This window comes from Lampetra fluviatilis, chromosome 50 (genome assembly GCF_964198595.1).
Source record: "Lampetra fluviatilis chromosome 50, kcLamFluv1.1, whole genome shotgun sequence".
Lineage (NCBI taxonomy): Eukaryota > Metazoa > Chordata > Hyperoartia > Petromyzontiformes > Petromyzontidae > Lampetra > Lampetra fluviatilis.
In genome coordinates, this window is record NC_136324.1 from 7,692,175 (window position 1) to 7,718,127 (window position 25,953).

At 47.6% G+C, this 25,953-nt stretch overlaps 1 protein-coding gene across 2 annotated transcripts in view; it reads left to right on the top strand.

The window, feature by feature from the left end:
- The window catches only part of LOC144948681 (chloride intracellular channel protein 5-like), a 75,826-nt gene that overhangs the window by 34,424 nt on the left and 15,449 nt on the right, over nucleotides 1–25,953 (top strand). The window contains exons 1-2 of one of the 2 annotated variants that reach the window (XM_078878334.1): nucleotides 1,120–1,671; nucleotides 18,827–18,936. In XM_078878334.1, the coding sequence (XP_078734460.1) occupies nucleotides 1,609–1,671; nucleotides 18,827–18,936 (173 nt within the window). In that variant the 5' untranslated portion in view covers nucleotides 1,120–1,608. Of the gene's footprint in view, nucleotides 1–1,119; nucleotides 1,672–18,826; nucleotides 18,937–25,953 lie in introns of those variants that run through there. The other variant, XM_078878331.1, reaches the window with a different exon arrangement.

Sequence of the window (25,953 nt, forward strand, 5' to 3'; positions counted from 1 at the left end):
AGATGTTCCATTAGGGGGGTCCATGTTTCACAAGCATAGAGAAGGGAGGGAATGACCGTGGCCGAGAAGACCTGAAGCTTCGTGCGGAGCAACATACCAGGTAGCTTCCATGCAGCGTTACGCAACCAATGAAAAGATATTGCCGCTCGACTGATTCGGAGTGAGACCTCTGCTGTCAAACCGGAGCCGGTCATGAGCACACTGCCCAGGTATGGGAAACTCTCCACTCTCTCCACAACTGCCCCATCACCAATTGTGAGTTGTGGGGGTGGTGTCCGATGGTACAACATACCCAGGCAGGTGCTTAGTTTTGGTCGGGCTGGTGGTAAGGCAAGCTCCAGGTTCAGCAGCAACGCCTCCAACTACTCCTCTAAGTGGGCAGCAATTACCAGATCATCGGCATACATTACATGGTTGAGCAATAGGGAGCCATCCCTTGACCGCACCCGGGCATCGATCAGCCTCCCATTGTGCCTGTACCAGATAAAAATTCCTCCGGTACAGCTATTGAAGGCTTCATGAACTACATGATCGAACTAGATGTTAAATAATTTGGGAGCCAGAGGACATCCCTGTTGCACCCCAAGGTGTACAGAGAATGACTCCCGACTCCCGGCCACGTAGTGTTACCCGGGCCCGCTCACCAACATGAAGGTCCTTAATGATTGTGAGCAGAGGGTCAGGGACTCCGAAAGCACGAAGAACAACCCAGAGCCCAGACCTACTGATGGTATCATAGGCCTTGACCAGGTGAATAAAGCAGAAATGTAGGTCTTGTACACACATACACACACTAACACACACACACCGTGACACACACACAGCGACACACACACACACGCTGCCGCAATGACACGTCCCCCCCAACGACTGCGCGCTGTTAGCGGCCCGGGGTGTGTAACGCGATCCGGGATGTGTAACGGTGCCCCGCGGCTCCTCAGCCTCGCTGCCCAGTTCTGGCATTTGACAGATGCAGTGACGGCGCGGTCAGCCAGTCCGCGTGCAGAGAGGCAAGGTTGTGACGGTGGTGGTGGTGGTTGTGACGGTGGTGGTGGCGGCGGCGGTGGTGGGGGCGATAGAACCCCCGCGCGCACACGCGCAGCGCACATGGGCTGAATGTTCCAGTAGCTGTTGACCCTCTCCCCTTCTCTCTCTCTCTCTCCCTGTCGCTCTCTCCGAGCCAGTGGCTCTGTAAAGAAGTCGAGAGGTGGTGGCGGCAATTTAAAACCCCGCGCTGAAACTGCACACCGCGCGGCACTGTATCGCGGCGGACAGAAGACCCCAAAGTGTTTAGCGCAGAGGAAGCGGTCCGCGGACACGGGAGGCGGAGTGAGAGAGGAGACGCGTTTCCAAATAGAAATTTTGCGCTTTGGAAAGTCAAAGGGGGGGGGGGGGGTGGTCACTGTTTACCAACCACAACAACAACAAAAACCTCTCCACCCTCACCCAGCCACCCAGCCAACCCACCGTCGCCACCACTGCCCGAACACCCGGAGAGATTGAGAGACAGAGAGAGCTGTGAGCGTGCGGCGACGTGGAAGGTGGCGGCGGCACCGGGAGAAACGCCGGTGACGCTTTGGCGGCAGCGGATCGTCGGAGGCCGCGCTCATGGCCAGCTCGGCCCCTGCGAACGGTCTGCAGGGAGACCCTGAGATAGAGCTCTTTGTCAAGGTGAGTTGACGGCCCAGTGTGGGTGTGGGTGAGGGCCCCCCATCCACCGCTGTTGGATCTCCGCAGAGAACCACGTCCGAATTGACAGCCGCGTGCGCCGGTTCGCTCGTTGGACAGGTCGGGCGTAATTTATTTAGGAGCAGGCGATGGGGGTAGGGATGGGTGGGGGGGGATTGAGAGTGTCACGAGATACTTGGGAGTCCGTACGAGGAGGAGGAGGAGGATGATAATGATGATGGTTATTGTTTTATCATCTTTGCGTTTGTCTGAATTGGCTCAAGTGTCACGCTTTCGGGGGGCGGGGGGAGTTGGGCTCTGGCTCAACCCACGTTGGAGGTTGTGTGGCCGTGAGCACATTTCACGCGTGCGCCCCCCCCCCCACCCCCCACGGCATTTTGCTACATCGCAGTAACAACACAATACTAATAATGTCCCGGCAGCGTCGGAGTGCGCTTACGAGAGTTGTAACTTGGGAAAAATCGGTTCAGAAGGCGAAGTGCATGAACCACGAAGCTCCACAGTTGTCTGCAGAGCAACGTCTTAGAGCAGGGGTGGGGAACCTTTTTTCTGCCAAGGGCCATTTGGATATTTATAACATCATTCGCGTGCCGTACAAAATTATCAACTTAAAAATTATCCTGTTATATTTGGTCAAACATTTAATTAACTCACGCCCCTAATGTGATGGCTGGAACTGCTTCTCTTTGGCGAGGCGTGTGATGTTAGCTGGTATTGATGATGTTGCTGCTACTCGCAACTGCTTTTCCAGGTTTGCTCCTAGATTTATTGAATTTCGAGTCCCGCCTGCGGTTGCTTTGGCAGGGCCACACCAAATGATTTCTGGGCCTTATACGGCCCACGAGCCGGACGTTCCCCACCTCTGTCTTAGAGCATGGGCGGCAGGCCTCATCAATGTATCTCATGAGCTATCTATCTGTCGAGGTCATTTCACTCTAACGATCTACAGCTTACTGTCAATGCACTGATGAATGAAGGCGCCCCCCACCCCGTGTCGCTCACGTGGTTCGTTAGGCCTTACTTCACCACGTTGGTCAATGCGAGTGCGCCAGAGGACCGATTCTGATGTCACTCATCACTGATTTCACCGGTGGCCCGGCGTCAAAACTCGGATGGCCAGGTTCATCGCGCAGCGTGGGAAGCACCGCCGCCCCATCGCTCGCAATGATTCCATTATGCGGCATCCCTTTCTCAACGCACACACCGTTCATTGTTGAGTGCAGGGCAGGCCCGGCTCTAGTAGCTTCCTCTCGGATTGAACTGTTGGGGGGGTGCCGGGGGAGGGGGGGGGCAGTAGAACTGTTGTGTGGAGTGGGGGGCACCGTGACAGCGATTCACCACTCAACTTGGTTGGTGCCAACGGGACACTCGGTGGTGGTGCAGGGCCCAGCCCAGCAGCGGCCGCCCGAGCGCCAGCCAGCCCCTGGGCACGGGGCAGCGCTCCCATCACCATCGGCGCTGTCGAGTCGGTGAAGAAAGTTTCTTGCCTACCTGTGACGGGAGCCACCAGGTCTCGCTTGCCGCGGCGTCACAACCGAGCGGCGTTGCCCGCAAGTGCTGGAAAATGTTGCACGCCCCGCTGAGATGATGACAGCAGCGATGATGAAGGTGCCGAGACTGACTGCGATGAGCGACCTCTTCTGGCCTACGCCTCATACAGTGCAGCGTATTATGTATGTAAGTTGAACTTCTTTCGCACCTTGTGTCGCCAACCGTAGCCAACCGTAGCCAACCGTGCTAATCGGAGGTGCGGGGGAGGAAGACAACAAACTCAACACTCTTGATTTAAAAGTGAAAAGCTCCAGTGGCTTCCTAATATCGGAAGGAAGAGCGTTCCAGACGGCCGCAGAAGAGCATCTGAAAGCGCCACGCGATGCGGTGACCACCGTTTTTGTTCGATGGCCCAGCAGCCAAAAGCCGCTGCTGTGAGGATGACCGGAGTTCACGTGTTTGGTGGTTTATGCTCCTTGACGAGATCAGCGAGGTGTTGTGGTTCATTTGTGGCAAACACTTTGTGTGTGTAATGAGTGCGACAATTATCACGCATTCGTCTGATGACCAGAAGCCAACATATCGTGGATTCGTGTCGCGTATTCATCTCAACAGAAACGTTGGGCGGATTTATTTATAGAGATAGACAGTCGGTCAAAAGGCAGGACTTGAATAGGGACATCACGGATGAGTGGAGTTCCAGACAATGGGAGCAGCAGAGGCGAATGAGCGACCTCCTACCGAGAAAAACGTTGACTGGAGGCTTCGATGGAAAGCCTTGGTCGCTGGCGCTTACCCCACTGATGTTTATTTTTTTCACGAATACTTATCATCACGATTGGTCCTTTTTAATCAACACATCTAATCAGATTCGGAGCAGTTGGTACTGGTCCCACTGTGGTGCAATGCTGTTGTTACTTTCCCAACTCTTCCAGATTACATCTCGCCAACGACGTGTCCGTGTGTTTCACTCTGTGCGTACGTGTCCCCTTCTGGGCCGAGATGCCGTGCTTTAGCTGTTCCTTGCGTAATTTCCCGACCGCGCGAACACGCGCGCCCCTGTTTTGATGCGCGGCACGTTGCTCATTGTATTTCGATGGTGACCCAAGACGAAGGGGAACACAGCGGACCCCGATGGTTTTGATTGCGTCAAGCACAGAGGCCGAGTGCCCGTTACTGTTGTTGTTGTTGTTTGAAACTCCGGCCTGAAACTTAATTTGTCCTATTCCCACGAATTATTTCTCGTCGTTTTTGTTTAACGCAACGCGATTTGTTCTGATGGGCGAGTCGTCTCAAGAAGTCATTGCGCCGCCGTCACGCGTTCGCGTCTCTGCGTGTTGAGATCTTCACACTTTTGACACGTTCCGGTCAGTGTGTTCTTGTCGGTGCCCTGTTATTTGTTGGGCGAGTTGGAGGGGGGGTGGGGTAGGTGGGGGGGTGTACACTGTCAAGCCGATCAGCTGGCACGGATTCACACATTTTTCGCAGAGCCTCCGCTACAAATGACATGTGCGTCAAAACCCCTACAGCTGTTCATTGCGTTACCACGAATCATTGTGTGTACCACTCAGCTTTGTGTACCACTAATCTCTGTGTTGCCACTAATCTCTGTGTTTCCACTAATCTCTGTGTTGCCACTAATCTGTGTTGCCACTAATGTTTGTGTTGCCACTAATATGTGTGCTGCCATTGTCCCTTCACCCCACCTTATGATTGCCTTAGCCCCATACAAATCTGCAGGCTCCTGTGCTAGATATTGAGGTGCATTCGTTTAAAAACGTGTCACTTTCTTAAATAAGACAAAAAAGCTCTAAATCACGTGCAATGTGGATTTTATTTTTTAACTAAGCCCTACTTTTGGTCAATTTGATGTAGTTGGAATAATAATAATTTGTACGTATAAGGTGCCTTTCACAAAAGGTATTAAAGCGCCCTGAATGAAAAGGAGAAATAAAATAATCGAGAACCGGGTGGCGGAATTAGAGGCAAATAGGAACACAACAAATGGTTAAAACCTGTTTTATCTTTTATTTTACAAGGTGAGTTTCTCATCGGCACTCAAATATATCAACACTGTTCGAGAACCTGAACGGGAGAGCGTTCCACAACCTCGAAGGTTTGAGCAGTAGCTGTCTTCAAGGGACGGCTGTTTCCGTTGACTAATATCAGGGGCATATTAGAAAATATCAGGCGTATTAGAGCATACACAAGCCACAGTGTGGCTGTCGCCATGAAATCCAAACTACGGACCATATAGTAAACCACTGTGGTCTACGTTCCTTCAACGGAGGAGGGAGGAGGAACAGCGAAACTAACACAAACTCTCCCCTGAAGCCCCCTTCATAAAGGCTGGCACATTTTGACATTGGCCTCTAAGCTCCTGAACACGAGAATAACATCAATGTCATCTGAGGTGAAGCAACTGTGTCTCAATTGAGAATTCAATCCTTGTCGCAACCCCATTTCTCGGAAATTGAGTGAGGCTGTCACCCTCTGTTAAATGCGTATTCCTCTTAGTCCCTAAAACAGTTGTGTGACACACACACCTAGCATCGTTTGGTTGAAATCTATTGAGTCGATTGGGTATTCCATCTTCACAGTTCAGGCAGGCAAAATAAATGCGCACGTGTGCATGGCGTTTGCCATTTAAGTTTGCCCAGGGTTTATTTCATGATTCAAATCTGTCTAGTGAAAACATAAATAATGGACGATCGGGGTAAAGCAACCTGCAAGATTGTTCGGAAGAGTATGCGCCTTGGAGAGTGCTGTACAGTGATCCGTCGTTGCTCACGAACTTGCTATCCGCAAATCGCATCTGGAACTCTACACGGACTGCATCGAGAGAGAGAGAAATAATGTGATGAGATATAAAGTGATGAAAGTGATGAGAGAGAATGCGATGCGACAAAGTAATGAGAAATAAAGTTACGAGAGATAAAGTGATGAGAAAAATAGATGGGAGAGATAGAGAGAGAGAACTTCTCGAAGCATCTGCAGACGTTTGCGCATACGACATTCGTACAGCCAATATCGATATCCGCGAAATTTGCTATTCACGAGGATCTCCGGAAACATTACCCCTCGCGAATAACGAGGGAACACTGGTAGACGTCAGCGGGGAGACGAGGTCGTGATGGGTGACGCCGCTGTGCTTGATGTTGATGGGGGAGGGCAGGTGACTGGCATTGGAGTGGCGCCCACGGGTCCATAACTGAGTGGAAAGAAGTGGACTTCAGGTGGTGGCGATGAGTTGTGAAGAGCAAACCTTTGAGGCCATGGGGGAAGGAAGGATGTGGCTGGCGAGGTGTGTAGCCAGTGCGTATGTGACACACAGCAGCGCAGCGCAAACACAGAACTACCACGCACTCGGACTTGCAACGGAATCACCGATCGTTTCTATAGCAGCCAGTCACAAAAGGCAGGCGGACAATGGTATATCACATGACACAAAACTAACCCATGGGATTACTCAGATCCGTGATTCGCTTGTCAATGAATCAATGCAGCGATTAACCGGAATCTTAACCTCGATTCTGCGCTTCCAGTCATTGGGTTCATACAACACAACGGTATTAAAAAAAAATAGTTTTCCAGCGCCTATCCTTCGTGATGTATGTATGTATGCATGTGGAACTTCTTTCGCACCGTACGTAGCTAGCCAACCGTGCTAACCGGAGGTGCAGGTGGCCCTTGTGGCATTCGGCATGATGACCTATTGACCCCGGTGCTATGGGCCATTTAATTGTACCGCAATGGCTAATAACCGCATTTACAAAAAAGGAACAAAGTAGCATCACAGCTGTGCTAGCTGTGGCAAATGGTCGTGATTTTATTCAATATTCGAATATTTTCGCCTCGGTGATAGCTGGGGCACATTTATATGTATACAGCCCTTTGCTGCCAGTTGTGGAGAAGGGGGCTCCTATACTCACCACGCTGGCGAGTGCGGATTGGTGAACGGTTCGGGGAGTCCTCGGGACGAGTTCGCGGAAACATTCGCCACCACCACGTGAGCCAGGAATCTCACTCAGGCGGTGACTTTGTCCGTGTGCGCTAACCGCTGCGCCACCACTCCGCCCACGGAATGTACGGCGGTCTTAATGATCCCATGAGCCAGGAGGTTTCTGTTAACCAATAACGTGCAATGTATATGAATAGGAAGTGCAGTAATTGGCCCTCACGTCGACTACGATTTGTTGGAGGTATCGTGAGCAGAGGTGCCTGTGACAACATCACCCGGAGCTATTTTAATGTTTTTTATTTGTTTAAAATGTGCAGGGACTCCTATACTTACGAACGAGGTTGGTTCTCGAGGTTTGTTCGTAAGTCGATTTGTTCAGAAGTCCAACTTTACTCCTGTCGATTTCAAACATGTTGTACGGCATGTGCCCTAAACACGGGGAATGGCTTTAACAGTTGTTTCATCTCCTATAGATGTAAAGGCCACTGGTTCTTCACGTTCTGCAGATGTAGATGCCACTGGTTCTTCATGTTCTGCAGATGTAGATGCCACTGGTTCTTAATGTTCTGCAAATGTAGATGCCACTGGTTCTTCACGTTCTGCAGATGTAGATGCCACTGGTTCTTAATGTTCTGCAGATGTAGATGCCACTGGTTCTTCACGTTCTGCAGATGTAGATGCCACTGGTTCTTCATGTTCTGCAGATGTAGATGCCACTGGTTCTTCACGTTCTGCAGATGTAGATGCCACTGGTTCTTCACGTTCTGCAGATGTAGATACCACTGGTTCTTCACGTTCTGCAGATGTAGATACCACTGGTTCTTCATGTTCTGCAGATGTAGATGCCACTGGTTCTTTATGTTCTGCAGATGTAGATGCCCCTGGTTCTTCACGTTCTGCAGATGTAGATGCCACTGGTTCTTCATGTTCTGCAGATGTAGATGCCACTGGTTCTTCACGTTCAGCAGATGTAGATGCCACTGGTTCTTCACGTTCAGCAGATGTAGATGCCCCTGGTTCTTCACGTGCTGCAGATGTAGATGCCACTGGTTCTTCATGTTCTGCAGATGTAGATGCCACTGGTTCTTCACGTTCAGCAGATGTAGATGCCACTGGTTCTTCATGTTCTGCAAATGTAGATGCCACTGGTTCTTCAGATTCTGCAGATGTAGATGCCACCACCGTCATCTTTTGCGCGGCAGTTGAACTTGCAAATCTCGGTCCGAAAAGGCAACCGGACATACGGACCAGGTTTGTTCGTATCTCTGAAAGTCGCAAGTCGAATGTTCATAAGCAGAGGAGTCCCCGTATATATTGCATCTGGAAATATCCTTCGAGATGGAAACACCTCATTTGTACGGGTGTGCACAGGGTGTCAATTGACGGCGCATAGCGAACACGTGACGATACCTGTCGACAAAAATAATCCATTTGAAATCTGTAACTTACATGGCGTATATTTATACAGTGGATCAGAATCTTTATTCATCCTGGAGGAATCTTACGAGCCGCGAAGCGATTTTTAACAGATGTCCAGCTTGGGGAGGGGGGGGGGTCAGCAAGTAACAACACAAAATAAATAAATGATACAAGAGCAAGATAGAGAAAAGTGAAGCAAGTCACAAATAAATAAATATAAAGCATGGAAGTACGGTACAACAAAACGATCACAACCAGTCATAGACAAGCACAATTTTACACACACGCACACAGAGCTGTGCATTGCATTATAAGACAACTCCCAGCCTTGTCCACACCACCATATCCAGAGAACGAAACTGCCCGGTGTTTTTTCGTCGTTTAGAATCACCCGACTCTCGTTGTGCGTGCGATGGACACATAGCGTGCTGTTACATCAAATCGTCGCGCTGTACTTCTAGGCTCCCACCCTCAGTGACAAGTGTCGCGAAGTGCGCTCAAATTACCCACAATGACCCGCACGGCATGGGCGGGGGGGGTGCCCTCATCCAGCAGTAGATTGAAAAACACGATCAGCGTACGTCACGTGTATAGAAATCAACGTCAATTGGTGTACGCTGTTGTGACGCGGTGTCACTGTTAAAGCGACGAACGATCCATTGCAAGGTCTCTGACCCGGAGCCCATCAGAGCCACCGTTGGGGGGGGGGGGTTGCGAAAATTCGTGGCGTGTGTGCGTGTGACTGCCCACGCGTGCTTGCGCCATCCCAGCCGTGGCACGGGTTGCACCGTGTGTGTGTGTCACTGTGCGTGTGTGTGCATCACTGTGTGTGTGTGTCGCTGTGCGTGTGTGTGCATAGTGGGGAGCGGTAGTGTAGCGGTTAGCGCACTGCGCTACGAGCCTGGCGACCCGAGTTAGATTGCCGCTCACGGCCAACACCAGTGACGATTATTTGAACCGGTCCTGGGTTTCCGCTAGGTCGACTCAGCCTCGAATGAGTACCTGGTGTAATGTGTGAGCATCGCCACTAGGGAAACAAAGGCGGCCGGGCGTGGTGTTGGCCACCCCACCCCCTCGTGTGTCGAGCCGGCCTTCATAGGTGCTCGCTAACAGCACTTGCCGCAACAGTCTGTTAAGGCTAGAAGGGGGATCTTTGTCTTTGTGCATCACTGTGTGTGTGTGCATCACTGTGTGTGTGTGCATCACTGTGTGTGTGTGTGCATCACTGTGTGTGTGTGCATCACTGTGTGTGTGTGTGCATCACTGTGTGTGTGTGCATCACTGTGTGTGTGTGTGTGTGCATCACTGTGTGTGTGTGTGCATCACTGTGTGTGTGTGTGCATCACTGTGTGTGTGTGTGTGCATCACTGTGTGTGTGTGTGTGCATCACTGTGTGTGTGTGTGCATCACTGTGTGTGTGTGCATCACTGTGTGTGTGTGTGCATCACTGTGTGTGTGTGCATCACTGTGTGTGTGCATCACTGTGTGTGTGTGTGCATCACTGTGTGTGTGTGCATCACTGTGTGTGTGTGCATCACTGTGTGTGTGTGTGTGCATCACTGTGTGTGTGTGCATCACTGTGTGTGTGTGTGCATCACTGTGTGTGTGTGCATCACTGTGTGTGTGTGTGTGCATCACTGTGTGTGTGCATCCCTGTGTGTGTGTGCATCACTGTGTGTGTGCATCACTGTGTGTGTGTGTGCATCACTGTGTGTGTGTGCATCACTGTGTGTGTGTGCATCACTGTGTGTGTGCATCACTGTGTGTGTGTGTGCATCACTGTGTGTGTGTGCATCACTGTGTGTGTGTGCATCACTGTGTGTGTGTGCATCACTGTGTGTGTGCATCCCTGTGTGTGTGCATCACTGTGTGTGTGCATCACTGTGTGTGTGTGCATCACTGTGTGTGTGCATCCCTGTGTGTGTGCATCACTGTGTGTGTGCATCACTGTGTGTGTGCATCACTGTGTGTGTGCATCACTGTGTGTGTGTGCATCACTGTGTGTGTGTGCATCACTGTGTGTGTGTGCATCACTGTGTGTGTGTGCATCACTGTGTGTGTGTGCATCACTGTGTGTGTGTGCATCACTGTGTGTGTGCATCCCTGTGTGTGTGCATCACTGTGTGTGTGCATCACTGTGTGTGTGTGCATCACTGTGTGTGTGCATCCCTGTGTGTGTGCATCACTGTGTGTGTGCATCCCTGTGTGTGTGCATCACTGTGTGTGTGCATCACTGTGTGTGTGTGCATCACTGTGTGTGTGTGCATCACTGTGTGTGTACCTGTGGTAGTGGGGAGCGGTGGTGCAGAGGTCAGCACGCCACATTACGAACCCGGCGACCCAAGTTCGATTTCCCGCTCACGTCCACCAACACCAGCGACGATTATTTGAATCGGTCTTGCGCCTCCCCAAGGTCGACTCGGCCTCAAATGAGTACCTGGTGCGGTGTGTAAACATCGCCACTGGGGAGACGTAGGCGTGTGCCGTGCCGGCCTTCACAGGTGCTGCTCGCTAACAGCACTTGCCCCAACAGTCTGTTGAGGCTACACGGGGGGATCTTTGTCTTTGTCTGCCTGTGCAGTGGATCGCCTGTATAGATAGAGCCCGAAAAACGAAACGCATCGGCAGGATGCGATCGTTAGGCGTGCATCGGTGAAGCGCCCGCGCCTTCCAAACGACAAGTGGAAGCCGTTGCCCCTTGTCCCGTGTGTTTCCCAGTAAACGTGGAACGTTGCCCCTTGACTATAGGGGCCAATGTTGGACAAACGTTGAGCCAACGTTGGTCCAGCAGTTCCGACCACATGCCAACGTTGGTTCAATGTCGCGGGTCGACTGGGGTTTGTACTTGATTTGAGGCTTTTGTGACTGCAGGGATCCATACTCTTTGGTTCTTTCGGTAAAGTCACGTAGGTAGAAAATACCTACGTGACTTTGTCAAGGCGCTCTTCCCCCTCCAACCCAGCTTAAATATACGCTTCCAAGTTTGGTGGTGTTCATTCAGACGCTGTCTTTCCGACAGACCTGTTCTTCACCTGAGGACGGCTACTTGCGTTGTGGCCGACACGTCGTGAGAATTATTTTATTATGTATTTTTTTCCCTTCTACGTGACTTTACCGAAAGAACCAAGAAGATGAATCCCTGCAGTCACGAAAGCTTTAAATCGAAAAATAAAATAAATCACGACGTTTTGGGCGCAACACAAGCGTCCGTCATCAGGTGGGAAAGCGCGGTCTGCTGCTGAGGCAGCAGACTGTTTTAAAACAGAACCAAAGAGTGGGGGCTTCGCACCTTCAGCAGAAAACGGGAAAGCGACTATTTGCAGCACGCAGGCCACGTTCGCTTTACACCGGCGCGTTTATTTTGGTGGAAGAGCGTAGAGGGGTAGCGCTGCTGGCAGAAGAGGCCTCCAACTCGTCCGCGCTGCCCAGACGCTGGCCACACGTCCTGGAAGGAGAAAACGTGTTTTTTTTATTACGAAATCGCCTGAAAGCGGCGGCTTTCTTCCCCAGTCGTCAGCGTCCTTCCAAGAAGGTCTCCGGCACCGCCGTGGCCAGCCTGTGGGTGGTTAGACGTGCACATGTGGGTGCAATATGAGAGCATTCAAACCTTCTTAGAAGGGCTATACGTTGCTCGTGAAGCGTTGGAGTTGTTCGTGTTAAAGGCCATGTAGCGAGTTTGTGTTTAGCGAAACTGCGTTCGTTTTCCGGCCCAATTGGGCTTCTCATTATTTTACAGAGAGGAGTGGATTCGGTTCGAAACGTCGCTCGTGCCATGTGACGAACAGGAACGGGCATTCATGCGAGTGTGGAATAGTGGCGGTTCAGCTCTGCTTATAATTAACACGCGCACGCTGAAATCTGCAGCCCGACATTTGCGCGTGTGTATGCTTACAAGTGCTCGTATTTTTGTAGGTTTGCAATTCATGCCTGCGTGTGCGTGTGTGTGTGTTTTCTGAACTTATGGGGAGCGGGTAGTGTAGTGGCCAGTGCGTCACGCTAACAAACCCGGCGATCCGGGTTCGATTCCCGCTCACGGCTGACACCAGTGACGATTATTATCTGAACCGGTTCTGGGCCTCCCCTAGGTCGACTCAACATCAAATGTGTATCTGGTGAGGTGTGTAAAAACATCGCCATTGGGGAGACAAAGGCGGCCGGGCGTGGTGCTGGCCACCCACCCCCTCGTGTGCTGTGCCGGCCTTCATAGGTGCTCGCGAACAGCACTTGCCCCAACGATCTGTTAAGGCTACACGGGGGATCTTTGTCTTTGTGAACTTATGGGCCCACTTAAAAGCAAATAAATAAAAACTACGACGTTTCGATCGCAACACAAGCGTTCGTCATCAGGAAGAGGGGGTGAGCTTCTTCTTTAGAAGCAAACATCCTCTTGTGTTGCGATCGAAACGTCGTAGTTTTTTGTTATTTTTTGTTATTCTCTTTGAACCTATCTACGTGACTTTACCGAGAGACCCAAAGAATATGAATTCCTGCAGTCACGAAAGCTTTAAGTCGAGATTCAGGTGCTACTTGTTCGGGCTGCGTCTTACTTTCCCGGAGCGTCTTATATCCCGACGTATAATCGTAGAAAGGCGAGTTAGATTGCTTGGACGAGTAGTGAGAAAACAAGAGAGTGAGTGTAAATGTGTTCTGACTGGGAACATTCGAGGTACCAAAGGGAACCCCGGGGAAGACGGCTAAATGAAGTTGCATAAGCAACTCGAACGAATGGATGCAACTGGCAACTGAGAGTAGCATCCAATGCAAAGTTGATGGGTAAATATCACGGACAGAGCTGAGTGGTAGGAAGGCCTTGGTGGTCAACGTCTTTGAGAAAGTGCTTGGCTCACAGAGAGAGATTATTTCATGGCGATGCACAATGGAAGTTGATTGTTTATTCATTCTCGCTGATATTTTATTCATCAAGTTGCTAATGTGGTGTGGTGCAGTTGCATAATGCAGGTGAGGTGTTTTCTGCCACTCTAAACCATAAGTTGAGACGGTCACCGCTTCACACACTTTCAGATGCGCTTCTGCGGTCGTCTGGAACGCTCTTCCTTCCGATGTTAGAAAGCCACTGGGAGCTATGACACTTTTAAATCTAGATTGAAAACTCATTTCTTTTTAACTGCTTTATGTGTTTAGTTTGTTGTCCTTCCCGTGCACCTCCGAATATCACGATTGGCCACGTACGGTGCGAAAGAAGTTAAACGTACGAAGGTCAGCCACGTGGTGCCGTGCGTAGAGCAAACAACGCGGGGAAGTGGCGAGTTCAATGACCTTTTTGGGGGCAACTCATCCACTCAACCATCGGCAGGATCGATCGAACACCAGTGTGGGATGCCGACAGTCGTTTTTGTTTTAGCGACTGGTTCCTGTGATGGGCACCTGGAATGGCCATCGCTTGCGCGGGGGGGTGTGTAGAGGAGACGAGCGTGCACCTTTCCGCACACTCGCGTTCGAGTCGGGAGCCGCTCTCCATTCGTGGCTTTGAATCTTTAGGGGACGTCCATAAATGACGTCACGCACCTGGGGGGGGGGGGTCAGACATTTGTGATGATGTGTGACGAAGGGGGGGGGGGGGTGAGAAATGTGACGTCACATCAAAATGCGCAACTTTAAATTAATATAGGCAACACGTTCTAGTTAATTAAATTGACTTTTTAATAAATGTTTTCTCCTACAGCATCAGAGTGCAGCGCCACATTGAATACGCACTACAATGACAATAGTTTAAAGCGATTTGAAGCATTTTTTGGGGGGGGGGGCAGAGCTGTGTGACGTCATATTTGAGGGGGGTGTGACTTTTTGTGACGCTGTGTGACGATGGGGGAGGGGGGTCAAAAATCGTCCAAAATCGCGTGACGTCATTTATGGACGGCCCCTTAACGCAAAGCGGCAGTGACGAGTTGACATCGGCGGGATTTAGGATTTTGTTTTAGTTTCGTTTTCACAATTTCAAATCGATATATTATCTGTATTTCAGTTTTAGTAGCAGACTGACTGATCGGTCAGATGAGACTGGGAAAATACAGAGCTAAGAAATGGTTTGGAGTAAGAAAATGTTAAAGGAGAAAAAAAAAATTCTCATTGAGAAACACATTTATGGGAGGGGGGAGGGAGTGGGGGAGGGGGTATTCCTTTCAATAGTAAAAAGTCCATCAGATGCACATGAGAAATGATCGGACGACTCGTAATGTGACAGAGGCACTCTGTGTGAACGATTTGAATCGTGCGTTTTGTGTGGGGGCCTTATAAATGGCATTCATTGTGGTGCAGGGTTTTTACTAAAGGGTAATAACGGTGGTCAGATTGCTTCCGATACTTGAATGCCTTCTGGTAGTTGCCTTATGAGGTCTATCAAGAATGATGAAAAATAATAGGTTTCGTCACAAGCATGTGTGGTTCATGCAGACTAAATGCCTTTAAAAAGGTATATATTTGGTGTTTGAACATCATAACGCCTCTGGTTTTATTGCCAGAATTTGGTCAAACCTATTCTTATTTTCCATCACTTATGAGTTCTGTTTGCCAGTAAAACAAACTCAGTCCGTGGCCCCACTTTATTGTCGAACAATTGAATTCGGAAAATGCTTCCTGCGATGAATGTTACTCTGAGTATGCCCCACCGAAGGGGCAAGAGGTCAGTTGAGCCCCCAGCAATCCTGCTGGTGATGTTAATGAAAATCAAACTCAGGATTGTGGCTTTGATGCTCAGCGGGCTCTTATAGCTCTCGTGTGGAGACCACAGAGCCAGGTTTTAAACATTCCCAGCTCTCACCTCTCAGATGAACGCACGTCCTCGCGCATTCACGCAACGGTTGGCGCCACTGGACTTGAGATCCGAAGGTCGCCGGGTTCCATTCAATCTCCCGGCGCGGCAGGTTCAAACAACGGCGCGACGTTACGTTAAATCCACCCCCCAGGGTAAATGGGGTGCACCGCGTGTGGTGGAGTAAAATATGGGTTCTCCTACCTCCTCCAAGACCTCCGGCCAATGTGGAAGGGTAGGGGAGGCCCTTCTGCCAGTGCTGGAGTGAGCAAGTCATTTGCAGGGATGCACATTCACCTGAATGACTGTGGGGAATATATATAATCCAACTAACAGGAAGGAGGCGCTGGCAAGTTGTGGTGACTTCAACAGCTTTGGCTGCGGTGACCTCTGTACCTTGTCCTTTGAACGCATCGAGCGTAAAAGCCGACCGGTCGCTGTGCTGCCGAAAAAAGTGCAACTGGCTGTGCAAGAGAGCTTCTTGAGGGACATCAAGAAAGGTTCTTGCAATTCTAGATTTGAAGCTTTCGTGACGGTAAAGTCACGTAGGTAAAACAGTTATTTTGCTGTGCCTTTTTACACCTGATGAGGGAGGCTTGTGTTGCCTCCGAAACGTCGTGATTTAATTTAGTTGTTTTCATTTATTTTATTTTATTAATTGTTTTACCTACGTGACTTTACCAAAAAAAACAAAGAGTATAAGCTTCTGCGATGTCACTTTTGCACTTTCGTCGTCCACAGAGAGCCTTGCAATGGAAAATGTCAAAACTCAGTGCCACCCGAAAGCAGCGGTGTCGCTGACGGTGGGTTTAAATTTTGATTTAAAGCTTTCGTGACTGCAGGGATTCATATTCTTGGTTCTTTCGGTAAAGTCACGTAGAAGGGAAATAACAAAATAATAAAAATATAAAAAATAGAAATTCTCACGACGTTTCGACTGCAACACAAGCAATCATCATCAGGTGTGAAATCCACAGCAAGAATTTTTTTTTGAAACGTCGTGAGAATTTTTATTGTTTCATATTTTTATTATTTTATTATTTCCCTTCTACGTGACTTTACCGAAAGAACCAAAAATATGACGGTAGGTTTATCGGCCAGGTTGGAGAATAACCCACAATAGCTAAAAGATGCGTTGACATTTCTATTTAAAGCTTTCGTGACTGCAGGGATTCATCTTCTTGGTTCTTTTGGTAAAGTCACGTAGAAGGGATATAATAAAATAATAAAAATCAAACATAATAAATTATGTTTTATTTTTATTATTTTAGAAGAAGGGAAATAATTAACTAATAAAAATATTACATTTTTTCTTATGTTTTATTTTAAAATAATAAAAATAAAACATAATTTATTATGTTAGATTTTTTATTATTTTATTATTTCCCTTCTATGTGACTTTACCGAAAGAACCAAGAAGATGCGTTGACATTTATGTAGCTAACTAAGCTCAAGCTTCCCAGGTGTGGCCATCCCAACTCTGAATCCCTCCCCTCTCCGAGATGGAGAGAGAATGAATGAGCAGACGTAAGTGAGCTGCACGGAGGAGTGCCTGTTTTCACAGGGACAAGGCTGCCCCTCCCCTTTCATCATCACCCTCTCATCCCAAACATCGTGGACGTGTTGATTCCTTCTCCCCCTTCTCCCCTTCTTGCCTCGCACTCTTTCCTTTCTTCCTGATACTCTCATTGACTCCCTTTCCCCTCGGGTACCACAGGTAAAAGGTTTTAATCGGTTCAAAATGTGGTAATGAGAGAGAAATATAGAACAATATCTTAAAAGGCGTGCACAGGAAAGCACGTTGTTGAAATGCAGGCTGGGAATTACTCTGAGAGACAGGCAGAGAAATAAACACGTGGATTGGAGAACAGCAGTGGGTTAATAACAATCATCGAACCCTTTAACGGAAGTAAAGTGGGCTTGGGCAGGACGTATCGATCGAACGGAAGATGGCCAACAATAATAGCGAAGTGGCAGCGACGGAATGGGAGACGACGTGGACTGGGGAGATGGAGCGATGAAATTAGACCACGCGCAGGCACTCGCTCTCATGGACTGCGGCATCGCAGGATTGTGAGAGGTGTCGGTGGCTTTTAGAAAGTCTTCATCCAGCAGTGGATTGAGAAGAACTTTAATGTACCCCTCTGACACTGTGTCTGGACCTTTGTGTGGCTATCCTGAGCTAAAACACCACAGGACACAGCACTTGGCATATGTTAACGATGGCAAAAAATAATGGCTGTTCAGTGTCCTCATTGCAATGTTTGTTCTGCTTTTCCGCAGTAATTCTCCACTATATGTTAAGGTTAATATTTCGCACTTCCTTCATGTGCTTGTCATGGTGAAAACCCATTACACGCATGAGTGGTGTATTGCTTCACCTGGTACGCAAGTGTCATGAATTGTCACGACTCAGGGTTGCTGCTCAAGAATTGTTTTTTTTTACATTTTGCTAATAATAGCAGCATTTATTGACTGCAATGGCTCACGTTAAACCCATGACAAACACCTCCCAAAATCAGCGCACCTTTGAAACTTCAATCAAGAATAATCATCTTTATTTATAGAGTGCTGTTTTTTTCCACACGGTTCCAGGCCACTAAAAACATTTACAACGATAAATGTCGTAAAAATACTCACGAAAACAACAACTATAATGATGATTAAATACATAACGAGAAGGAAACATAGCTGTCAACCCCTTATCAGCGCCTTAGCTTATTACAGACCAATTCAGATCTCATTGGTCACCCCGTGCCCTTATATATCTCAACGTTCAACCTACAAAGTCCCATCACAAGGAAGAAAAAAAAAATTTGACAAAAACAAAACGTGTTTTTCCCTGTATTGAAACGGATGTACGCCGTATGGACCTGAAATCTCAATTTCCCTGTACAAGAATACGGAGTAAACCACGTGGGTTGACAGGTATAACGAAACATGAATAAAAGAGCAAAATTATCGTAAGATAGCAGAATAAAATCGTAAGGCTAAATTGCAGAAATGGGCCTTAGGCCTCGATTTAAAAGGGGCTGCTGTGGGCAAAGCCCCTGACGGATCGTGGCACGGATCGTGAGCTTAGACCACAGGGGCCAGCAACTTGCGGCTCCAGGAGCCGACTGCGGCTCTTTAAGGACCGCTTTGTGGCTCACGACATTAGAATTGCAAAGTAAAAAAAAACACAGCTAATTATTTTCGATCAACGGTGAACGTCTAAAAGCCCAACAACGATTTGTAATGCGGCATTAAAAATCATTGTGCGTGTGCTGTTCTTCAAGTGTTGATCACAAAAAATATGGTTTGACATTATTCATAAAGTACTGTCCTCTATTCGCATACATTGCGGCTCTCGAAATATTTCGTGTTTTTTTCACTGAACTTGAAGAAAATGGTTCTTCTAGTTTAAACAATCGCCGCTGTTCGACGAATCTCTGAATTTGTGCATGCCAAAGCATCAACACTGAGACGGGTCACTGTGTGGGTTCTGTGTCTTGCAGGCAGGGAGCGATGGAGAGAGCATTGGAAATTGCCCTTTTTCTCAGCGCCTCTTCATGATCCTCTGGCTGAAGGGCGTCGTCTTCAACGTCACCACAGTTGACATCAAAAGGTACCGACCGTGTCGAGAGGGCCTGCGGACAGCGTGCGCTGGCAGACCAGTTGCTCGTGCTGATCATTCGTCCTGTTTGTCCAACACAACATTTTCCACACGTGCAGTTAATCCTGTACACACCTTCTGTTGATAACTTCGGTAATGCATCTTTTGTACCGGATATTAATTTCCGTATTGTATGTACCGTGCCAAATCTGACTCGGATGTTTTGTTATTCCAAACATCTGGCTAGTTTATCAGTTACTCCCGCAATGTACGGTATTTTGATCGTTTTCATTACTTGGGCCATTTCAATGCTCTTGTCATTTGATTTGGTTTTGGTATTCAATGCCCTGTTGATTTGTGCATCATTGTAATCGTTCATTTGCACTGCTTCTTCAAGAAGATTAGTTTCACTTCTCAGACTGTCACCATCTGACACTTCCTTAGCTCGATGAATGCACGTCTTGATAATAGCAGATTTCTGTGCGGGGTGATGGTGTGACTGCATTCAGATAGGCGTCAGTATGCGTTTTCTTTCCGTGAACACCGTGTGTTATTTTACTATTTGGACCCCGTCCGAGCAGAATATCCAGAAATGGTAGAGTTCTGTCAGCTTCCACTTCCATGGGGAACTGGATGGATGGGTTTTGCGAGTTGAGATGATTTAGAAATGCATTCAGTGTATCTTTGTCGTGTGACCAGACCACCAATGTGTCATCCACATATCTAAACCAAGCAGATGTTTTTTTAGTGTGCTTGAAGCTATTGCTTTTGTTTTAAAATCTTCCATGTACAAATTCGCTATCACAGGAGACAAAGGAGAGCCCATTGCTGCTCATTCCTTTTGTTTATAGATGTCACCTTGCCACAAGAAGTCGGTGTTCTTTAGACAGTGTTCAGATAGTCTTGGGATATCTTTGGCTATACCTTTGTTCATTACCAGTGTCGGCAATTTAAATGACTCGTTGACCGGAACCCTCGTGAACAGAGAAGTCGCATCAACATTTATGAGAATATGATTAGGGTTAAGCTTAATATCTTTAATTATATTTACGAGATGTTCAGAGTTTTTGATGAACGAAGAGGTCCTACCGATGTAGGGCTGTATTTTTATTCGTTACGTATTGTGCTAATTAGTATGTGGCAGAGCCTATTTTACTATGGGTCTTAATGGGACATCAGGTTTGTGAATTTTTGGTAGCCCATAAAGTCTTGGTGGTTTTGATGCCCTTGGTTTGATCAGGTATTGCTCTTCCTTGGGAATTGATGACTTGGCAATGATTGCCGTTGTTTTACGTTCCAAGGTGCTGGTTGGGTCTCGTTTAATTTTCGAGTAAATATTTGATTTTATTATCATAGTCCTCACGGGGCATCACAACAGTCGATCGGCCCTTATCAGCAGCAATAATTTTTATATCTTTATTTGCTTTCAATTGTCTGAAGGCTTTTGCTTCACTGAAATTAATATTTATTTTTGGCAATTTGCTGTTCTCAATAACTTTGGCAACCTCATGCCTAGTCATCTCAGCTTGATTATGGCGGAGATGTCTAACTGCTGATTCCACTTCAGAAATTATCTCATCGACGAGGATTGTACGTGGGGCAACAGCAAAGTTAAGACCTTTAGACGGGCCTGAAACCATCTCGCTGGATAATTCAACGTTAGTCATGTTGATCACAGTTTGGTTAGTCAGTCTAGCAAATGTGTTAATTTGGGAAGTGTTAGTTTTGTTAAATACATTATCAGCTGATTGCTGTGTAATTGTGTCGATTATATTCCAGTGATCTGTAGAGCCACTCTTCCTTAGTTGTAATTACTGGCGAAACGTCGTACTCAGATTGTAAATGTTGTGGCTTGGCTCTCCAACACAGCGGAGTGCTGTACTAGTGACGAATTGGCATGTTCTGTTAACGTGACAACCCTTACCAGTTGGCTGTGTCGGGTGGTGGCGGGTTTTAACGACGCATTTATATATTTATGCGATCTAACCCAAAAAAAACATATTAAGGATATTGGTCGCAAAAGCCTAAGTGTTAAACCAACTCGACACATTTGTCATGAACGCTGCCTTAAAAATGAAAATAAATCAAACAATAAGCTTATTCATTTTCAATTTAAAGCCACAGTGTTACTGAGGAATGTGTGTTGAGTTTCATTGTTAAGTTTTTATTGTGATTGGTGCTTGTACAAGGTTTCACCCAAACAATGCGCTTAACCAATTGCTTTACTCTACAACACACCGGTGTGCTGAACTAGCAACGAATTGGAATGTGTTGTGCACGTGACAAACCTTAATCATTGGCTTTGTCGGGTGGTGGCGGGTTTAACGACACATTCATATTTACGCGAAAGCCTACGTGTTAAACTAAATAATAGCTAAATTTGTATTTAAAGCTTTCGTGACTGCAGGGATTCATATTCTTGGTTCTTTCGGTAAAGCCACGTAAAAGGGAAATAATAAAATATATATTATGAAACAATAAAATTCTCACGACGTTTCGACTGCAACGCAAGCAATCATCATCAGGTGTGAAATGATGATGATTGCTTGTGTTGCAGTCGAAACGTCGTGATAATTTTATTGTTTTATATATATATTCACTTCTACGTGACTTTACCGAAAGAACCAAGAATATAAATAATAGCTGTTGGAATTTGTATTTTTTATGTGTTGCCTATAATTATCAGAGGACTCTTTACATTGCGGAGCCCTAAAGAGACCTGGTTTTCGGAGAGAGGCACTTGATGCGTGAGCATTGTTACGCGGTGTGCGATAATTCAGCAGTGGGAACTAGGTCATGCGATGATTTATGAATGTGGGCCTACTTGAAAAATTCCTCATTTAATGATCACTGTCAATTATCACAAAGATGGCAAGGGATGGTCTCCAGCGTTTTTGTTTTTGTTTTAGCCAAACAAATTAACCGAGCGAGGTCGGCAATTTGTCGGCCCCCAGTGTGGAATGCATTAATTAGTGCCTCAATCAGCGTGACAATTAGAATAACAAGTTCGTGTAAATTAGTGCATTTCGGCGTCCGTGGTCCCATCGTGCAGTTGCTCGGAGTTCAGCAACGTTCCATAATCCCGCAGCGTGGCACGATCGGCCCCTGACGCCTTTTGAAATTTCGCTGCCTCTGTGCAATTCCACTCCACGGTCGCCCCCCCCCACCTCCCCGAGTGACACCACACAAAGGGCAGCTCAATAGCCTCGCGTTCAGCGTGCTCGCCACCGGGCCACTACTGCCGACTCATCGGTCCCATTCTCACAGCAGTCCGGTAGTTTCAGCGCAAAGTTGTTTACTGCGATGTGGACGACCAAGACCCCCGTGATATGCATCACAATCGTGATCTCCGGATTATAAAACGCCACGGGATGTGAGACGCACAACAACGTTTTGGGCGCTTAAAAAAAATACGTTTACGAACCTGGGGAAGACGGCATCGCTACAGACCGCCACCTTCACGCAGCGTCAAGTTCAAGTTCATTTATTAGGTATAGCCCTGTGAGCCATTCGGCTCTTGAATCGGGGTGCAACCGCAACAAACAGAAAACAAAAACATGAACAAGAAAACATCTTAAAGTGAATATGTGACTAAGTGCAAACAGAAAATCCAAGAAAAGACAGCAAAATATTGAAGAAAAAGCACCGTACACCAACACTGTGCAAAAATCCCAGTGGGATGCAAGTCAAACAACAACAAAATCCACAAGACAACTTAAATTAAGGCCATCAGTCTAACTCTGTACTACAATAAACAAACATGGCCAAACCAAAAAACTTTTCGAAAATCACCAAAATAAAGCCATAAAAGCAATGTAACAGTGATCATAGGAACTGTGACCGAATTTTCACAATAAACGACGTAAACAACATGTACTACCACGGGGAAAGAGAGACATATTCAAGAATATTATTCCGAACAATAAGATTAAAACAAATCTTTTGGGAAACAATGTATTGCTATGGTGAGCCATCTTTTGGAAGGTGATTATGAACCCGCAGCGTTGAAATGGGGAAAGAGAGACGTGTTCAGGACCGCTCTTCTTTCCGATATTAGTGTAATGCGGGCGTAAACGGCCTCGCGGATATGACGTCACGGGGGGAGGAGTTAGGTCACGTGAGAGAGAGGGGTGAGGTCTTAAGGGAGAGATACCGGAAGAGACAGGAGAGAGTTGGGGATAGAGACAGAGTGAGGCCACGCAGGGCGGAGGTTGGAGAGTGGCGAGATCGCCACACACAGTAAGACTCGGCACCGTCGGCCAGCGGTGACCGAGCACGGAGGAACGGGGAGCAGCGGTGGAGCTGCTGTGAGAGCAGCCGGAGGACTGCACAAGGGAAACCAGCAGCGGAGCTGCATCGGAGCGAGAAAGGCTACGGGAGCGAAGGCAGCTGTCGAGCTGCCAAGCGGGGAGGCTCTGAGCGAGGGCCGTGTGGGACAAGTGTAAAGAACCCAAATAAAGGACAACGGAGACAGACCCAGTGAACGAGTCCTTTATTACATGAGGAAGCCATTGGAGCTATTCACTTTTAAATCATCATCTAGATTGAACACTCATTTCCTTATATCAGCTTTTTGTGATTAGTTTATTGTCCATCCCCCATACCTCCGATTAGCACGGTAGGCTACATACAGTGTGAAGAAGTTCAACATACATATGTAGTGTATTTAACGGAGACACACACTTAACTTGGAGGCAACACGTTTATAGAACAAACCCAACAGGGTAACTACATAACACACAACGATAGCTAACTAGACCCCAACAGGGGAACTAAATAACACACAACGGTAGTTAACTAGACCCCAACAGGGTAACTACATAACCGGGTAAGGCCAGTAACGTCCTGCCTGACCCACGATGCCGAACGTGACGACCGAAGATCGAGGCGACGTCGCCTGGCGGGTTGATTCCAGCAGACAGCCGCGATTGCTCTCGGGACTTCCCTTTTATACCGCCGAGCGTGGCCTCGCTCCGCCTTTGGCCACGCCCCCTTCTGGCTCTTGCCAGGAGGTTCTCGACCAAGCACCACGTGTCCCTCGAGCCCCCTTTTGGGCCCCCTCGCTACCCTGTCCCGGTCACGTGCCCTTTCGGGTTCAAACAGACTGTCACGTCGTTACTTGCCCTCTCTTAGACCGTCACCAGAACCATGCCCCCTAGGGCCCACTTCCATGCCATACCCACTCTGGTGCCAGAGAGAGACTCAAGACGCACAGTTCCAATCTTGTGACAGCAGCTGGCGCTAAGCGCCATAGTGACTCCATTTACGTCGCTACACATACATTCTGAACATTTAGATTTAAACAAATGTTCTAGACAATGTATGGAGAGCCATCTTTTGGAAGATGGCTATGAACACGCAGCATTAACATGGGGAACACGAATGTCATCACAGGCTTCAACTCGACTGGATAGCGATGGAAAAAACGGCACTGTTCACTCCACTTGAAGTGTTGGAGCAAGCCTACGTCCTTACCAACGGAATAGTGTTTGAGTTTGCGGTCACGTGGATGGTCCCGTTTAGCCAGATGCCCGACTATTTTTTACGTTAGATCCTCGGTGCGTGAGCACAGCGGCAGTGGCAGCAGCAGCAGCAGCAACAAAAACAAAAATCACCAATATTAATGAGAACGAGTTACGGGGGTCCTTAAGGAACGTTGCACAACAAACGAAGTCTTTAACGTTGAATCGTAAAAAAAAATCCAAACAATGTCGTGCCAGAAAAGGTTAGGTACAGATGCAAGAAAGCTGTGTTTTGGTTGATTAGTGACATAACGAGGGAGAGTGAAGGAAGGGAACCGAGCTCTAAGGAGGGTATGCAATGTAACCGTTTACAGCCCAATATCTCAGTGCCGAGAAATTACCTGCAAAGTTCTCAGTTGGGACCACACAGAGCAAGCGTTACCCCCTGCGACGGAAACTCGGCCGGGCCCTCCAGGCGTGACTGCGGAGCGTGAGACCTGGTGAGGCTTTCCTGAGTAAACTGTAGTGAGTCTAACTGAGTCGCAGACGTTATCTTGGGAGCACTACAAAACAATAAATACATCATAATAATGCCCCTTGCAGGGTGTAACTCTCTTTCCAGGACTCTTGAAGATTACAGTATCGATTTCCTGGCCTTACAGAACCAACCATTGAGCATGTGTATGTATGTTGAACTTTCGATTTAAAGCTTTCGTGACTGCAGGGATTCATCTTCTTGGTTCTTTCGGTAAAGTCACGTAGAAGGGAAATAATAAAAGAATAAAAATAAAACATAATAAAAAATAATTCTCACGACGTTTCGGCCACAACGCAAGCAGCCGTCCTCAGGTGTCCTCAGGTGAAGAACAGGTCTGTCAGAAAGACAGCGTCTGAATCCATTCAGACCTGAGGACGGCTGCTTGTGTTGTGGCCGAAACGTCGTGAGAATTATTTTATTATGTTTTATTTTTATTATTTTATTATGTTGAACTTCTTTCGCACCGTATGTAGCCAGCCGTGCTCATCGGAGGTGATATAGTGACCCACTGTGAACTCTGGACATGCAATCGAGGCATTGGAGCAATGCCGCCACATACATCAGCTGAAGACGTTTTCTGGATATAAGCTCATCTGGGCATGAATAGCCGCCTTATTGGTTGCTTATTCATCCAGCCGTTTGCAAAAGGAGAGAGAAAAAAATACAATCTCATAATGATATAACGCATGGCAAACAGCTGTAGGAAATGTAAAAAATAATTACGGTCACTAGGCTACCGAGGTATTCAGAGCGGCCTTGCAATAAGGATATCGAATCTCCGTGGGGAACGATGAAAGGAAGACGATTGCGCCATCCACACAGCCTCTACTGCCTCCTTGGATTGATCGAATACATCGAGCATTTAACTATCGTGCGTTTCAAAACTGACGGTTCCCTCATGCCATATACGAAAGAAGGGAGACACGATCCAAAAATTAAAGTTAGTTTTAACATATTCTTGGTTCTTTCGGTAAAGTCACGTAGAAGGGAAATAATAAAATAATAAAAATTCTACATTCTAAAATTCTC